At 42.5% G+C, this 15,777-nt stretch overlaps 1 protein-coding gene and 1 long non-coding RNA gene across 4 annotated transcripts in view; both read left to right on the top strand.

The window, feature by feature from the left end:
* The first annotated feature begins 733 nt into the window (after nucleotides 1-733).
* Nucleotides 734-5,859, top strand: LOC143427149 (uncharacterized). 2 transcript variants are annotated; one of them, XR_013102266.1, is made up of 3 exons: nucleotides 734-1,188; nucleotides 1,539-1,644; nucleotides 5,797-5,859. It is a non-coding gene; the product is annotated as an uncharacterized LOC143427149 (long non-coding RNA). The 2 variants fall into 2 exon arrangements; XR_013102267.1 differs by lacking the exons at nucleotides 1,539-1,644; nucleotides 5,797-5,859 and adding an exon at nucleotides 1,932-2,563.
* The window catches only part of LOC143427144 (uncharacterized), a 54,282-nt gene continuing 44,317 nt past the window's right edge, over nucleotides 5,813-15,777 (top strand). For both annotated transcript variants that reach the window (XM_076901064.1, XM_076901065.1), the window contains exon 1: nucleotides 5,813-6,082. In XM_076901064.1, the coding sequence (XP_076757179.1) occupies nucleotides 5,943-6,082 (140 nt within the window). In that variant the 5' untranslated portion in view covers nucleotides 5,813-5,942. The remainder of the gene's footprint in view (nucleotides 6,083-15,777) is intronic.

The following is a 15,777-nucleotide window of genomic DNA, read 5'->3' as shown; positions in this document are numbered from 1 at the left end:
TAATACTAGCATTTCGTCGTTTACACATTGCAACAGTTTTACCGGTGATTTTTTTTTCAGCCAGCGTTATACGATTCTTTTGAGAATACAAAATCGATCGCTGTGAACTTCAGATCGCTGTTCGATTAACCGATGGCGTTCGAGGTGCTTCGATTTATCGCCGGTTCACGTCGACGCGGTATGGACGTTGTTCGACGAGCTGAGATGTTTTAACGATACAAAGTGGACGTTTCGCTGTGAATTTTGTGTTCGTGTACAGTTTACGATAATAGAAGAGAAGTGGATACTTCAGGTGGACGATGCTGGCAACGTAAACAATCATTTCAGCGGGAGCCAGCCTGCTGAAAACAACACGTTTCGTCGCGAAGAGAAAGAGGTAAATCACAAAAATTACGCTCCCTTTTTCTTACTTACACTCTGAATTATAAACAATTATAAACAATTGTTCACGTGCAATTACACGAAAAATTCAGAGTCTTTCGAATAAAGACGATGCCCAAAATCATTTGCAGCGACACACTGATTTTCGATAATACTTATACGGGTAATTGTACAAGTTGCGTGATTCATATTCCATTGAAAAGTGCTAATTTCAAAGATGGCAGATGAATTTGATTTCAGGGTAGTTATTGGTGGCGACATTGATCGTATAACACGTACAAGGAAGATGAATAATGTCGCAGTGCGTACGCGTGCATTGAATATTACGATTATTAACCAGGAACACACGTGAATAATATTATTAACAAGGATAACCTCGATAACACGAGTAACAAGAGCGAAACGAAACAGTACGAATAACTTCATTATGAATACGATCTCGATTACGACCTTCTGAAGTAACGTGGATACTGAAATAAGCACAGGCGATAAATAGTTGGAATAATCCGATTTTCCTCGAATAACATGCTTACTCGAGCATCAAATAACAAGCGAGCACATGTTATTCGAACAACACGGCACCGGGTAGGAGGCAGAAGGCTGCTCGGCTACGTGCACTCGTAGACGAAGTTAATTTGCAGAACTATCCCGGTGGTTGGCCACGGTGGCATCGATTTGGAAACTTAAAATTGGGTCGCGAAGCGGCGATTTTCATCGCTGCGGTGCCGCGTGCGGAAGGACGGCTTGAAAAGAGATGCAGTTTATCGTTTCACAGCGGGAGAATGTAGCACGTTGCACGCGGGCAAGGTAATAGGAATGTCAGTTCTATTTTACAACGTGTCCAGCGGAGCATTGTGTTTGGAGGAATGCGTTTCGCGCGAGCCACGCTTTCTAAGTTATTTTCAAACTTATTTCAACGCGTGCTCCCTCCCCCTCAACCCCTGTATCGTGTAACCGGTTGCGAAATGCCTGGTCGTTGCGAATTTCATCGGACCCTCTTATCCATAATAATGCGTCTGGTTGATTTCGAATGTTCGTGGAGAAATTTTTCTGTGGATTTAATTGGTTCCTTATATGTTCACCGATAGAATTGCAAATTTGTTGTATTATCGATTATCGAATCGGTGATTAATTAACTGCACTTTCTATTGTTCTAGTTTGATGAGTTTCGACGTTGATGAGGAGTTAGATAGCACGGTAGTACCTTTCACGTGTCGAGGAACGCGGGTTTTCAGGCGGGAAGGATTTAATGCTGGTAACAGTGTACGTTACGTTACACGCGTTTTTCTTATTCAACTGTAAACCAGCGACAGGGTCTGTTTATGGCTCTCGGACGTCGAACGTGTCGTATAAATAGTAGTAAATCTTCTTAACGGGATTCTTTCACCATCCTAATTAACGCTGCGACAATAGCGAACGATACTTAGTGGAAAGAGTTCTTTGAACCAATGCTTGTATCCTCCAATCCCATTATAGTCTAACTTTGTTCCTGATTTGAAATTCCAATCGTCATCTTCCTCTATCTTACCAGGACACCTCTCTCATTCCAGTGCACCTGTAATCGATCGCATCGTGTGTAAAAATTCAAGAAAGTCGAAGAAACTGATCCATACACGATAACGAACAACTTCCTAGTATATCGTGTCTGTACGTGGAAGGAGCCCGTTTAAGGAGCAGAGTATCGGTGATTATGATAGAGCGAACGATCGTTCCTGTCAGCGTTGATTATCTAACGTTTTTTCCGCGGATATTTGCATAATTGGCCGTTCTCGGCGATCATCATAGCGCACAGGCGCATCCGCGTCTCACTTTCATACTAATGAAACGCAATTCACTTTCGTGACTAGCCTCACGGTGTTTATCCGGTAATCCATCGGCTCTGGGGATGCGCTCCGCGACGTAGAAATATAAGCGTGACTCTTCTCTGGCAGGGCCAGCCGCAAAGTGGTGGCTCTCGCGGCTCTTATCTCTGTTATGGGCGAATTTCGCAATGCCGTTGCAATTGTTATCGCGCGGAAATGTCTTTCGTTAATACTCCGCGCGGCTACGTTACCGACAATGTTTGCGCGCGGGTTCCTTTCACTTTGGTAAGGAAACATGAGCAATAGGAAAATTCAATGGATGAAACGGCGAATGATTCCCGCGAGTGTTTGTTTCGTTTTTCGAGAATCTGCTCGAGATTAACCCCTACGATATTAAGGGGGGCGGAGGGGCAGGGTAATACTGGAGATATTTCTGCTAAAGTGGTTACCGAATAAGTAGCAGAAAAATTCTGCTACAGTTATTCGTCGATTCACGTGTGAAAGAGAAAAATAGATTCCATCGAAAGCTTTGTCTAGAAATTGCAAGTGGTCAAGATCCATCGTACGGAATACTCTGAGGATTCACGATCGAAGACGAGGGGGACTGCCTTTTCCAGTGAATCAACATCAACGTTTCCCTCTGGCTGGGACACTTTTTATTTCACAAACATCACGTTGCATGGCAACAAGCCTCTGGTCCGGCCGGTACATCCTAGCGGTCAGTGCAACATAACTGCACTTACTGCTGGCACCAGCCGGCTCTCCGAGCTTCACAACGCATTACCGTATATCTCTGATATGCGCTGTACACGAGCTTCTCCAATTGGATTTTTCTCCGCCCGTGGATCTGGCTGACTTCAAACAGGTTGCGCAATCGTGCGAGAATTTTAGGCGAGAGCACGACGATGGTTTGCGATGAATCTGCCAGGAGGTAATGAGTCTTGGAGCTGTAGGTCTCACGACGCATAGAATACCGTGCATGACTTCGAATGGAAGAATCTCTGAATCAGTGTGAAAAATTAAGACGCGATGGATCATGAGACTGGAAGACAAGAAGTTAACGGTAACAACGTGCCTATCTCTCTAACAACCCATAGTATTAATTCTGCTAAATCAGCCTTCAAGTTTTGACCCATATTTAATGAAGGCTCTCAACGAGCACCATTAGCCACTCTAAATTACTTCGATTAGTTATAACTACGTTTTACAACCCAGATTGTACACCATTTGAAGCCACGAGACTATTTTTAACAGTTACAGTTAAGCTCTGACTGGAGCATACAATATTTTAAAATGAAAATCATTCAGTGAGCACCGAGGGACGCTAATCTCTGTGAAACGAATACTTTGATATAAATCCGAGCGTATCCTTTGTAGGTAACACGATCTACAATTTTCTTATCAGCGAGAGCAGCGGTAACAAGAATGAAATTGAAAAATAAAAGAAGATACTCGCGTGCACCTGTACCAGCCAGTCCAGTCCAAACGAAGGGAAGTGCATTCCGCGTGAATTCTGCTGCCAAGTCTATCCGTTAGACGCCGAATGAATAATTCATCGAGAGAGCCAGGTTTGAATCATCGACGCTACAGCCAACTGAATCCAGCTTGTCTAAGAATCGTTCGCCTCGAAGATAATTGGTCGTTAGCTGGTGATCGTGCTCTGCGGTCGGGCTGATACCGATCTGGATGGTCGATTGATAATGGAATTAGACCTCGGGGCGAATCTGTGCTCCCGCAAGGAATATCGCGTGCCCGCGAGATAATTTTAATTTATATTTGGCGCTCTCGCGGACGAGAATAAATGGAGCTAATAGGAGAGTTCATTTCTTCAATTAATGGTCAACGAGAGGTTCTCGAATGATTTAATCAACTTCATCCGTGGTGTTGCTGCGTTTTTATCGAGCGACTGAAAAAATTGTGCATTAGGTGCGTACAATCTGGTCTTCCTTTTTATACCGTATCATGGAAATGATTGATTGCTACAGATAATAATAATTAAATTTATCTTTTGTATGTACACTCTCTCGCGTAAAAGTGAATCACTTCTGGTTTACTCTGCGAGTGCTAAAAACGTGTTTACCGTAAAAACGACAGGTTTAGTGTAAATATGCCATAATAGGGAGGCGTATTATGAGATCCCAGGGCCATGTGACAATAATAGTACTAGCAAGTTTTTTGTGCAACTATGCGAGGCTCGATGGGAAGTGATTTGCATAGAAATGTGCACTTTCGATTATGCGGCTTATAGAACTTCTTCGGGGAAAGTGAAACCAGCACTATGACGAATAGCTAAAGTCGTCGGACAAAAATAAAAATGAAACGATGGAAGAGCAGCGAGTAATTAAGTATCGTTGGGAAGTGAGAACGCCTGTAGAGGGAGAGAAGCACGCACGGAGCGCATAATTAATTTTTATTGACGCTGTTGCACAATTCTGAGAGCAGCCGTCGGTTTCTCATCGTGGATTCCAGACGAAAAGTGGCCAGTGTTCGAAAGTGGCGATTACGCGAGCGCCACGGTGCGCGCCGTTGTTATTCCCGTCCCGTGGTTTCCATTTGAAAATTCGAATCGGCTGTCGATTCACGCCTGGCTGATTTTCGATTCGAGAACCGCGCCATGACGCCGATTTGGCGCCACGTACACCATAGGGAGGACTATGGGGAATTCGAAAGGAGTCTCACGCCGATTCCAGGCATCCAATGCAGATCCAACCCATTGAAAAGCGTACTTGCTCCTTGCCCGTTCGATTGCCGGTTATTTATGCCTTTAGCCTTGGAAAAGAAACGCATAAAGTGCCAGGAATTACCGCAAGACTATATATGGAATCTATTAAAAAATCTTTTATTTAACTCTTATACAATTTCTTGGTTTTGAAGTGTTTTTTTTTGAGTTTGAGGCGTGGATTACTTGAAACGAGAAAACGTATTTAATACTATTGGTAACGTTGTACTCTATTTACAAGCTCGGTTGCCACTCTTTCAAGTCCAAATTTTTTATTTAAAAATCATCAGGTCATGTTTGAATATTTTTATTTTTTTTTTTTAATAGAATATTAAAAGATACGAGAAATACTGGTAATAAGAAGCGAGTATTTACCAGCACGCCATGTGCTTAATGTTAGACCTACAAAAGGGGTCAGGTGGAAACATAAAAATACTGGTAGAGCAAATGGTAGGGAGGTGGTACGCAATTAAAAAACGGCATCTAACGAAACGCATGCGGGACCGCGGCTGGAAGCCGGTGCCCCCGTAATTTTCGTGGGGGTCATTATCACCGGGCGCACTCGCGCCCGAGGAAAGATTCTGAACGCAGCCTTCAGTACAGTTATAACTTCGCTGCGAGCCTGACGTCTCTCTCTTCGTCGCCTCTGCTTGCCTCGTATCAGACAATCGGTTTGCAGTCGCGGTTCCGCTGGGTTCCAAGTCACATCCGGTCTTCTCTTCGCTTCCAAAACAATTAAAAGCCCCGTCCGATCGATCTTCTCATTCGTTTACGATTAACAAACTCAACCCACTAGAGTCCAGCCGAATTAACGCTGGCCCAACTGACCAACTATCAAAAGCCCGAAATTAAATTATTCATTAGTGACACAAGCTGCTGTGTGATTCTGTTCAGGTTGGTGTACCTGAAAGTGACCAAGTGCCAAGGGGACACGAAGATGGACAGAATGTGCGATAGTATTCAGTTATGAGGTAACAGAGTGAGGAACAGAATATCGAAGTGTGAAAAAAACGGAAAGAGAGAGGGAGAAAGAACCAAAGATGTTGTGTCTGAAGAAGCGGAGGACCTACAGCTTCACGCAGGGTGTCTGCACGGATCAGCCTAGGCGATCGAAGGAGGACAATCGTCGGTACGAGGGGTCCTTGAACATGGCTATTACGACACTGCCCCGTAAGAACAGGTGAGTCACCCTTTCCTGTCTGATTTGACTGTACGTTAAGTCTAACTTGATCTGTAATACGGCTATGAGGTAGTGCATAAGTATGCGATAATGATTATAAGTTTACTTATTGTGTTTGTTACTTGTATGGTGTACAAACAATTTTGGTCAGAAATATCCGGGTACTTCAGATACTCTGATGTTTTCAGATATACTTTGGATGTCCCAAATATTTTTAAGGTACTTGAAATGAGTTAGGATATTAGGAAAACACAGCTGGCTCGAAAACCGACCCAAATATCGCGGCAAGATTAAATACCAAAACACGTACGCCGCTTTCAGGCACAATATTGTTGGGCAAACGTAGCAAACATAATTGCAACACTAGGTACTTCACGGATTTGACCTAATTGATAACTATTGTAATCGATAAGCAATCCGAGATAATACAATCTCGATGGGATCACTTAAAATCGTCCACGTACGATCAACCTTGTCCCCTTATGATGAATGAATCAAATATCAATGAACGCGTGTGCACACGGGTGGTTAACATCCGGCGATCATCGAGATTGAAGATATTTTCGAGATCTGGTCGACTAGTTGAAAGCCAGACCGAGAAAAGTAAGTCGCAACGCGAAGGTCAGCCGGAGGTAAAAGTAGGTATCGTTCGATACTGTTGGACAAGTGGAATAACTTCCTACGCGTGCACCGACGGAATGATTCCCGATCACCCTCAGGATGTTGCGCCCTGCGTGTCCACGGAACGCAGTCACGCGTGACGGTGCAACGTAACGCATGTGGGAGGCGGTATTTTCCTTTTAATCAGGAACGATTCCCTTTTAGGAAGCGTTGCGCCAACCTCGTTACCACCTCGTTCTCAGCATCTCCCACAAATCACGGTGGACTTTTTCCGCTATTTTTATTATCTAACAACCTGCTCAACATCACCTTTCATGCACATTTTAGTTGAAACCAACACACTTCTCTATGTTTTCGCTTGATACAGGACATAGTCTAGTCTCGAAACTCTTTCGTCTTTATTTCCTTGTAACTCAAACGGTATAACGGATGGAAAACGCAAACACGAGTCAGGAGTGTTCAACAAGAGCCTCTGCTATTCATTCATAAATTCTAAGGAACCATTTTTAACTCCAACAAAGCGCACAGCGGTATTCACTGCGATAATTTCTATTATTACCGCGGTATTGTCGGAGGATGCTTCGTTGGCCCTAGCCTAGCTGTGTTTACGTTCACATTGGGTACGTGTGAGCGTGCAAACGGTCGCAAAAGGCCGGATTTAAATACGGTGATTAGTCGTTGCTACCGTTAGAGATCGAGGGAAAAGACAAGAGCAACAGTGCGAATCATAATTGCGATATTAACGTTGCGTAAATTATTAGATGGTTTTTATATTCTACGTCGGGAGCGCGTGTTTTCTAAGCTAAAACAAAGTGTTCTTAACCGAAGGACGTATATTCTTAATGATGCACAGGCGTTCAGACGATCATCATTGTTTTGCCTCGATGACTGTACTTCATTTGTCCAAGTCGGGAGGAGAAACGAATTTGTCTTGCTATAATGGATGATATATCCTTAATTGGAATACTTTTGTTCTTTTTGGAAATAACAGTTATGCTTTACCTCACTCTGTTGCTTCTAGGGTTCTGAAAGATGTATAAAATATTGTAAAATTCATTGTAACTGGTGATCTTCGAATTGCATCGTAGAAATAGCAGGGAAGAAAACATCTTCACGGATGATTCTCAATATTATAAACGCACCAGCATCACTGAAACATGCTGCTTAGTGCTCGAGATGGATAACTAAATGCATAAATCAATGGAATTCCATGTTTCTGTTTTTTTTTCAATTCAATTGCTCTCGCCTTTTACCATCTATCTAGTTCATCTGATGCTCGTCCCCTTTTCTATAGCCATGCAAGAAGGTTACGTGAGTCAGAGTATGGTCGTCGAGATTGTGCCTTATCGGGTATCGTTTCCTTCGTCTTGGTTTTTCTTAGGTGGAGGTTCCCCTGGAACCGTGTCAGCGTACTTAATTACTCGGAAGATCGACGTATAAAGCGCTATCGGCTCCTCTTTTATCTTCCACCGCGAAGCGCGATGTTCCTCTTGTCAGGGTAAAAGTTAATTATGTAAAAAAAAAACTAGGCCTACTTAAATTTGGCCTTCTGAATTTGGCTTATTGGAGAAGCATTTGAAAAGATTGTTACTGTATCGCAAGCAATTAAAGAAGCAGGCAATATAAGAACAACGCGTGGTTGTTGTAGAAAATTGGAAAGTTAGTAATTAGAAAATTGGAAATAAAAAAACTGCGCGATAATACTAGGAAATTGTTGTACTGGTAAGTAAGCTTGAAAGCAGTGAGCAACGTGGAGTATTCCATCGTATCAATCATAATTATCAGGTTTCAATAATCGTATAAAATCATTTCCTAGGTATCACAAGTTGAGACGCGTCGAAGGTCGTCCGCGAGCAGCAATATCCAGGCCCTCGTGTCTCTGTCGTACTATCAGCAGAGAAATCCATTGTTGGGCCACACTGAAATACAGTGGTCCCGAAAGCTAGATTCTCACAATCCCCGTTTCTCTCTAATAGGAAGCGCTTCCCGTTTCATCGTCCTCCTCCCTCCCTCTCTCTCTCTCTCTCCCGCCGTTCGAGGGCAACAGAAGTGGAAGATTAATACGCAATTGTCCGGCTGGCAAACTAATTCCGGCCTCCGGTACTCGATGGACTTAGATTAACGTTCCTTTCCACGGATAAACCGCTATTTCCAACCGATTACGTTCAATCGACCGTCCACGATATCGTTCCCAGTGTGCCACACGCTCGTAGTGTTTTCTGGTAAAAGTAATCACCTGCCGGAGCTTGTATCTATCGTCTTCGATGCCACAAAGCCGTCTCTTTCCTCATTTCTTGCGTTTCCACCAACTCCACCACATTTATAGCGTTGTACAAGGATACTTTTCCTGATAACTCAAGCGAATCCGAAGTTAGCACGGGGTGGCGTGCGAAGTCACTTCCTGATTTATTTTTCTGATGCATAGCTTCAATTATGTGTCAGGAATGAATGTACTACTGAGAATTTTTTAGTTCGATCCTTTAAAAACTGAATTATTCGTTTCGACGCTGGATATGAAGTTTCCGCGAGGTGATAGCTGTCATTCGTTTTGGAAAATAGTTAAATGGTCGAACGGTTGTCTGAAATTTATCTGGAATCTGCGTTTAGGTGGCTTGTCTTCATAGAGCATACAAGAAGTAAATGGATATTATCTCTGCCGTGATCTAGATGTTGTGGAATTTAGAATCAATCGACTGCAACTTTCCGATACTGTCGTAGATGGTTGCACCTGGGTGCATCCCGCTTTTTAGCTAACCCAGCTGTCCTCCTTCTTAGTCAGTGGAGACATTTACTTAAAGCGTACGTGAAAATAGGAAAAGTAAGAACACGGGAAAATTACAAACCGGAGGATTTCTAAAAAATAAGAAAAGAGAAGCTCTTGGAGAAATTCCCGGAAGTAGAAGTATAGAAACTGTTGAGGATAGAAGCTCGGGCAAAGAATTTTCAGGAATACAGATATATAGAAACGGTGGACTATTCTAGTTTCTCGCTGTATAAAAAATATATAATTTTTAACAGAAGAACGTCGTCAGAAAAATTGATTCTCATCTTGAAAAATCATCAGCAAGTAGATCATAATCAAGGCTAAGGAGAAAGTCCGACGTGACACTGTGAAAATATGGCTCGTTAAATTGAAGCAACTGACCAGGCGTCTCAAGAAGAGCTTGTTGAAAGAACAAGTGGAACATCCACAAGGATCTTGCCGAGACAGATTGATGAATAATCCGAGGAGAAACGAAGAAAAGGAGCAGAAAGAGATCAGAGCGATGTTGCGGCATTAAAATGGGCAAGAGAAACTGGTCGGGTTTCGATTTTCACGGGATCTGGTCCGGCAAAAAATGATGGCTGGACTGCTTTTCTTGTTGGCACGTCGATAAGCGCGGTGTTAAGATTACCTAAGCACTTTCTATGCCAGCCGATGGCCGGCCGCTTTGAACGAGCCTCGATTCAGAATGGAAATTATGTCGTCGGCCGCTGTTACGTGGAATGTTGTTCCCTCATAATGAGGGACACCGCCAAGGATACGTGCTTGCTCAAACCACTGTTGTTTGGCTTCATTCATGAGAAGTATAGACACTGCGGTCAGCCTTTTTAAATTATTAACACCGACTGAGATTTGGTGCAATAAAGTAGGAACAGATTGAAACCGGTCAGAAAGTAAGAACGCAATCGCAACTTTGTAACCATCGTAGCAATTTATCTTGCGATCAACAGTACCACTTTTACCATTTATTAGCTACTCATTCATCCTAGCTAACAAGATGCGTGCCTCTGAACGTTATGCATTTTCTCTTGGCAACCAAGTAGCTCAGTCCAAGTTCCATCCGATTAAATCCATCGCGTTAACCTATGCATCACGCTAACTCATCACCTGTTGCAGGCAAATTTGCTCGTGGAACTGCGATAGGCCGGTCGAGACCGGTTGCCAAGAGGAGATAGAAGGGAAAAAGCGTCGGATTAGAATGATAGCCGTGTCGTGGCGGACTGAATTCTCCTGCGAAACGAGCGTTTAGCATTGAAGACACGCATCCTTTTGGCACGGAGATGCATCGACGAGAATGCCCCGCCTAGTTGCAAAGAAATGGTCGACTGGCGAGCGTAGACGCGTTTCCAATCGTTCAGTTATTCCATCCGCGGCGACGCCGCGTTTCCGTTCTGACGGGAAGTGATATGAATTCATCGGGGTTCCATCGATCGACCGATTGGCGGGTGTGTTTCAACGAAACGGCCTGGCTGCTGCAGGTGTTCGACATTACTTAGTTAACTTGGGACGACGCACGTTCTATAGTCTGCTATTTCTTAGTAGCTGCTTTCCTTTGAGACGTTTCTGAGCGTGCAACAAGTGTTCGAGTCGTCTCTTTCGATACGAGGCTCTGTTAAAGAGACTGGTATAGGAATTAGAATAGCCCATCCTCGGTTCTTGAAAATGGCATGACCTCTTGTTTCTTCATAAATTTCCAAAGTTTTCTGTACAGAGGAATTTGATTACGCAAGTGTTAGCGATCCCGCTAATTATCTGTAATTACAATTAATTATGGCTGATGCCAGTCTATGGCCCGGCACTCTGAGAACGGCTCTGTTCTCAGTCAATTTGTCGGTCGTGCAGAGATTGCGCTTCAAGTCCTTTGAAGATTGTCTTCGTTACACACCGTTATCTCGCGCTCCTGAGGATCTCACAAAGCAACCTGACGCCTCTAAAAATAACAATGAATTCGTAGAAAGTACACCGTAGGAACAATTTACATGCACGCGCTCGCTTCGCCTCCTCGTGACTTTGCCTCCACCCCGTCCTTTCACTGCAATGATTTTCATGCCACCATGTACGAACATTGTACCTTTTCCCCCTATCTGTACGAGTATTGTGTATGTTGTAGGGTCTGAAGCGACGACTTTGTCCCACCTTGCACTATAATTAGATTAGATCAAGTTAATGGGACTTATGAAACGTGTAGTCTCTGGAATTGAGAGAAGAGGTTTTTACAAATCGTTTCATAAAGTAGGGACAGTTTTATCACGTAATTGATTAGTGAAAATTGAAGTCTAGAAACATTTTCGTGTTTACAATAGGCTCGCCAACAGTAGCAGTCAATAAATCTGTTTTACCAGCCATAATTACGCGCCGGGTTAATGCCTTGCCCGCGGAATTACAATGCACTGGCGATATCTGCATACTTGGGATCCGTTTGAAAGTAAATTGAGCAATAAATCCACGCTCGTGTGAGGTCTTGTACGATGGTACTGCGCTGGGATCGTGCGTGAAATCAAGAACTGACGAAAATACGCTGGCTCACGCTCGAATGCACTGTTATCTGAGGGAATCTCGGCGTTTCGGAAGCGCAGACGGAGCCATGCTTTCTAACTTTTGCCTTGTAAATCGCGCTCCATCGGAAGGAATCCCTGTGTTAACGTGCGCAGTGAAAATGGAACTGCTTTTTTTTGAGTTACGCCTCTTAAGAAGTAGTTGCAGTCCTTCAAATTATAATTGCATACGTTTATCGCTTATTGAGATCTTTAAGGTTCAGATTATGTACCTTTGTCACCTACAGTTGGGATACGCGAGACTACAATAGTGATTATTGTGATAATGACGTTTTCTCAGACAGTGAATTCCTTGGAAATTAATTATGCAGCTGCGTTAGAAGTTAGTAGTCATTTGCAATTCCCTTTGTTGCAGGTAACAGATTTCCTTCCTTAACTTCAGTCCGAATGAGTGTAGTATGTATAATTTTGATATTCCACAAATGGCTCGTGGGACTAGGATTAGAAACTTGCGCATGTGTTGACTGTAATTAAGGTAGGAGTGAATTTTATTCTCTACGCGAGCGGCGTCAGGAGTACACGCCTCTGCGCACTGCAATCGTGCTCACAGTTGCGCAGGCCGTGTTGCATACATCGCAGGGGCTGTTTCCTCGCTTTCGTCATTTGTAGAATTTCATTGGTTTCTTTTATTGAAAACATATTCTGGTTACAAACATTTCCAAGTACTTTTACACAGTAGACAGATTATTCTACGCAAGTTCTTACAAAAATCTGATTACAATTTTTATTGTAATGGGATTCTAATGAATCAATTTCGAAGTGAACGATAACAGTTCTGAATTTTCACAATAAGCCAAAGGCCATAAACATATTACGCACTGAAATTGTTTTAAGATGGTGATATAACGAAGCAGTGGAAAAGAAATTTTAATAATTTCGATTATTTTAGAAAAATGTCCATATTCTCTGTATAAAGTAGTATAATGTATGTATATAATACGCAACTCCCCCCCTCGCGGGCATTTTCAAATGCTCATGCGCAGAGACGCGTGCCAAGCATGCGCAGTGGTAACGTGCAATTCGCCGCGTCAAGCTTATTGCCTCGTGCTCGAAATTCAGCCGTTTAAGTCTCCTTTTGTCATTTTCTTCGTTCGATAGGGCTTGTTTACCTGCAGACCACAAAGAAAGGGCCAATGGCAGGGTGCGATGAAGACATGGTGTTCAGAGTCAGTGGTTTAGCAGCTGCTACCGGCGTTTTAGCACGCGACCGTTGCCAACGGTTGTTGCGCACCATGCGTGACCCTTACACGCACCCTCAGTATGCTTTTAAACGCGTTCGTGAATAGTATCGAGTGTCGTCTAATGTATTTGCAAAGAAACTCGACGAGAATGGACTCGAAAATTCGACGGTTTTTTAAAACATTATGGTGAGTCGCAATGTTCATTTTAACTTCAGATGTGTCTCTTAATCAAGTTCAATTTCAAGTGGAAATTACTCGACGCTAGTAGCGAAATAGGTTTGACGTTACACTTATTGGTTATGTTCACTTTCTGTGTTTACAGTTACATCAGTTTTCGTTTCACGTTTACTCGAAACACGAAGCTCGAAACATTCGTGTAAGTGTCCACAGTTGTTGACTTTCGATACGCTTTTTTAGTTAAGAATGTGAGGATTCTCAAGTGAAACTACGGTATTCGTTTTTACCGTTTTGGGATCATGATACGCTTTTGTAGTTGAGGACGTAAAGATTCTCAGGTGAAACTACGGTAATCGTTTTAACGCTTTCGAATTATAATACATGAAGTAATTGTTACATGAATCTAGTAGATTACGATTCGTAGCGTACGAATTGTATTTTAATCGATGGCATTCTTCGCCAGTTTTTCATCGTAAACGTGGTGAATTATTAATAAGTAGTTACTAATTAGGCACCCGACTGTGAGAAATCGTATTGACGAAAAACTTTCTCCCGATTATAGTGTAACAAATGTTCCGTGGCGAGATACGAGATAGTGATCGACGGGCTGAAACAAGATTTTATGATCGGACAAGACCGTAAAATCGTCGATGTATCTTTTTGGTGACGAAATCAACGATTCGTTACGAAACAATCGTAAAGAAACGCATGTAATAAATGGTAACCTTAGTCTGCCGGCTTTTTGCAAGTTTCGAATCAACTTTAAATAAGTTTCTCATAAATTCGATTAAATGATTGCTGCGGATATTTTATCAGCGCAATCGAAAATATTCTACTAAATGAAGTTGTCATTCGCATGAAAATTTTATGAAACAGTTTTGGAAACGTTCATTTGCAATAACGATAAACGTGGACAGACCTTTCACTGTTACTGGACTATGAACACTTTCAATATTGGTCATATTTTATTACTAGTAAAGTTATAAGAATCGAGTGGTCGATAAATTTTAACTAGGAAATTTCTCTTTTAATTCTTCGAAAACACTACAGTAAAATGTAGTCGATACTGACATCGTTTCCGAAATAATTTTAACTCTTAAGAACTTCTCCGTGTTTATATCCTCGTTGCAAAACTTGCGTGGAATTGTTCGATTTGTACTTGTACAATAGCTTTGTACGTCTGACTTCATGAAAAATGGCAAATCATGCTCGTTAACTCGTCGATGCATTAAATGTTCGTTATCAACCGAGAACTTATAAGTTTTGTCGATTAGTTCTTCAGGATTTCAAAGAGTTTCAAAGGCATGAAAAGGAAGAGGAAGAGAGCACAGCATCATCTCGTCTGACCTAGGCTGTTACGATATTAATTTTGATTTATGATCACACCGTGACCGGGTTCCCTGGTGTTTAACCTTGAAACTGACCTTACACTACTCCCTCCAGTTATGGTATTATAGGTTATTTACCACTTGTACCATACGCGAATATAGTATCACCTTTCGAGCTTTAATTCAAATTGGAAATATTATAATAGCGTTACTTTAAACCAAGTTACAGCTGTTTTAATCTATTGTAATTAAGTATCTACTAGAGTTACGTAGTCATGCCTGTGTAAAAGGTAATAAAAGGTATGCTGAATATTATCGAAACATTATGATAGCGCTTGTATAACAGAATAAATTGTACGAAAGTTGATATTATCTAGATACATATAAATTACTGTATTCTGATTCCGCGAAAAGATATTCTCGTTGCGAAAGTATTAGTGTTCCTCGTTGCATTGTCATTTAATATATTTTTATAGTATAGATAAGAGAAAGAGGATTAATCGTATCTTAAGCGTTCGAAATGATTGCAGGAAATTTTCGATGGCTTAATAAGGAAATGATACCGCGTTTGTATTTGTTTATCGTCGGTTTTGCGAAGCGGCGGGGTGTCTATCGCGGGGTAGACGAAGACAGCCGAACGATCGACGGGAATCCACGACGAGGGTCTGCGAAAACTGCCGAAGCTGCTCGCGCGAAAGCCGTTAGGTTCCGATCAGTCGTAGTCCGTCGGTGAACGCGTAAGGAGGTTTGTAGCTCGTCCTCCGGCACGTGTGTTCCTAATTGTGCTCGTTCGTATCGTTTGCATTAATTTTTGCGTGCCGTCCAACGACGACATTCGAAACGCCCCGAATAAATCGAATCGACGAGTAACGCAAAATCACGGTCATAAGTCGGGGATGTGATTGTCGGACGTGGACCGGCATAAATGTTCTCGAACCTTTCTGTTAGCGAAAAGTGTTAGTGAGAGAAGGAAAATCATTAATTTATGACAGTCGTGACTGGAAAAAAGTGCATCTGAGAGACTGGGTGTAGAAGGTCACGTTCAACGACGATCGGCATGACAGCAACG

Source organism: Xylocopa sonorina, chromosome 9 (assembly GCF_050948175.1).
Source record: "Xylocopa sonorina isolate GNS202 chromosome 9, iyXylSono1_principal, whole genome shotgun sequence".
NCBI classification, from domain to species: domain Eukaryota; kingdom Metazoa; phylum Arthropoda; class Insecta; order Hymenoptera; family Apidae; genus Xylocopa; species Xylocopa sonorina.
The sequence above is the reverse complement of the archived record's forward strand: the minus strand, read 5'-3'. Positions and strand labels throughout refer to the sequence as shown.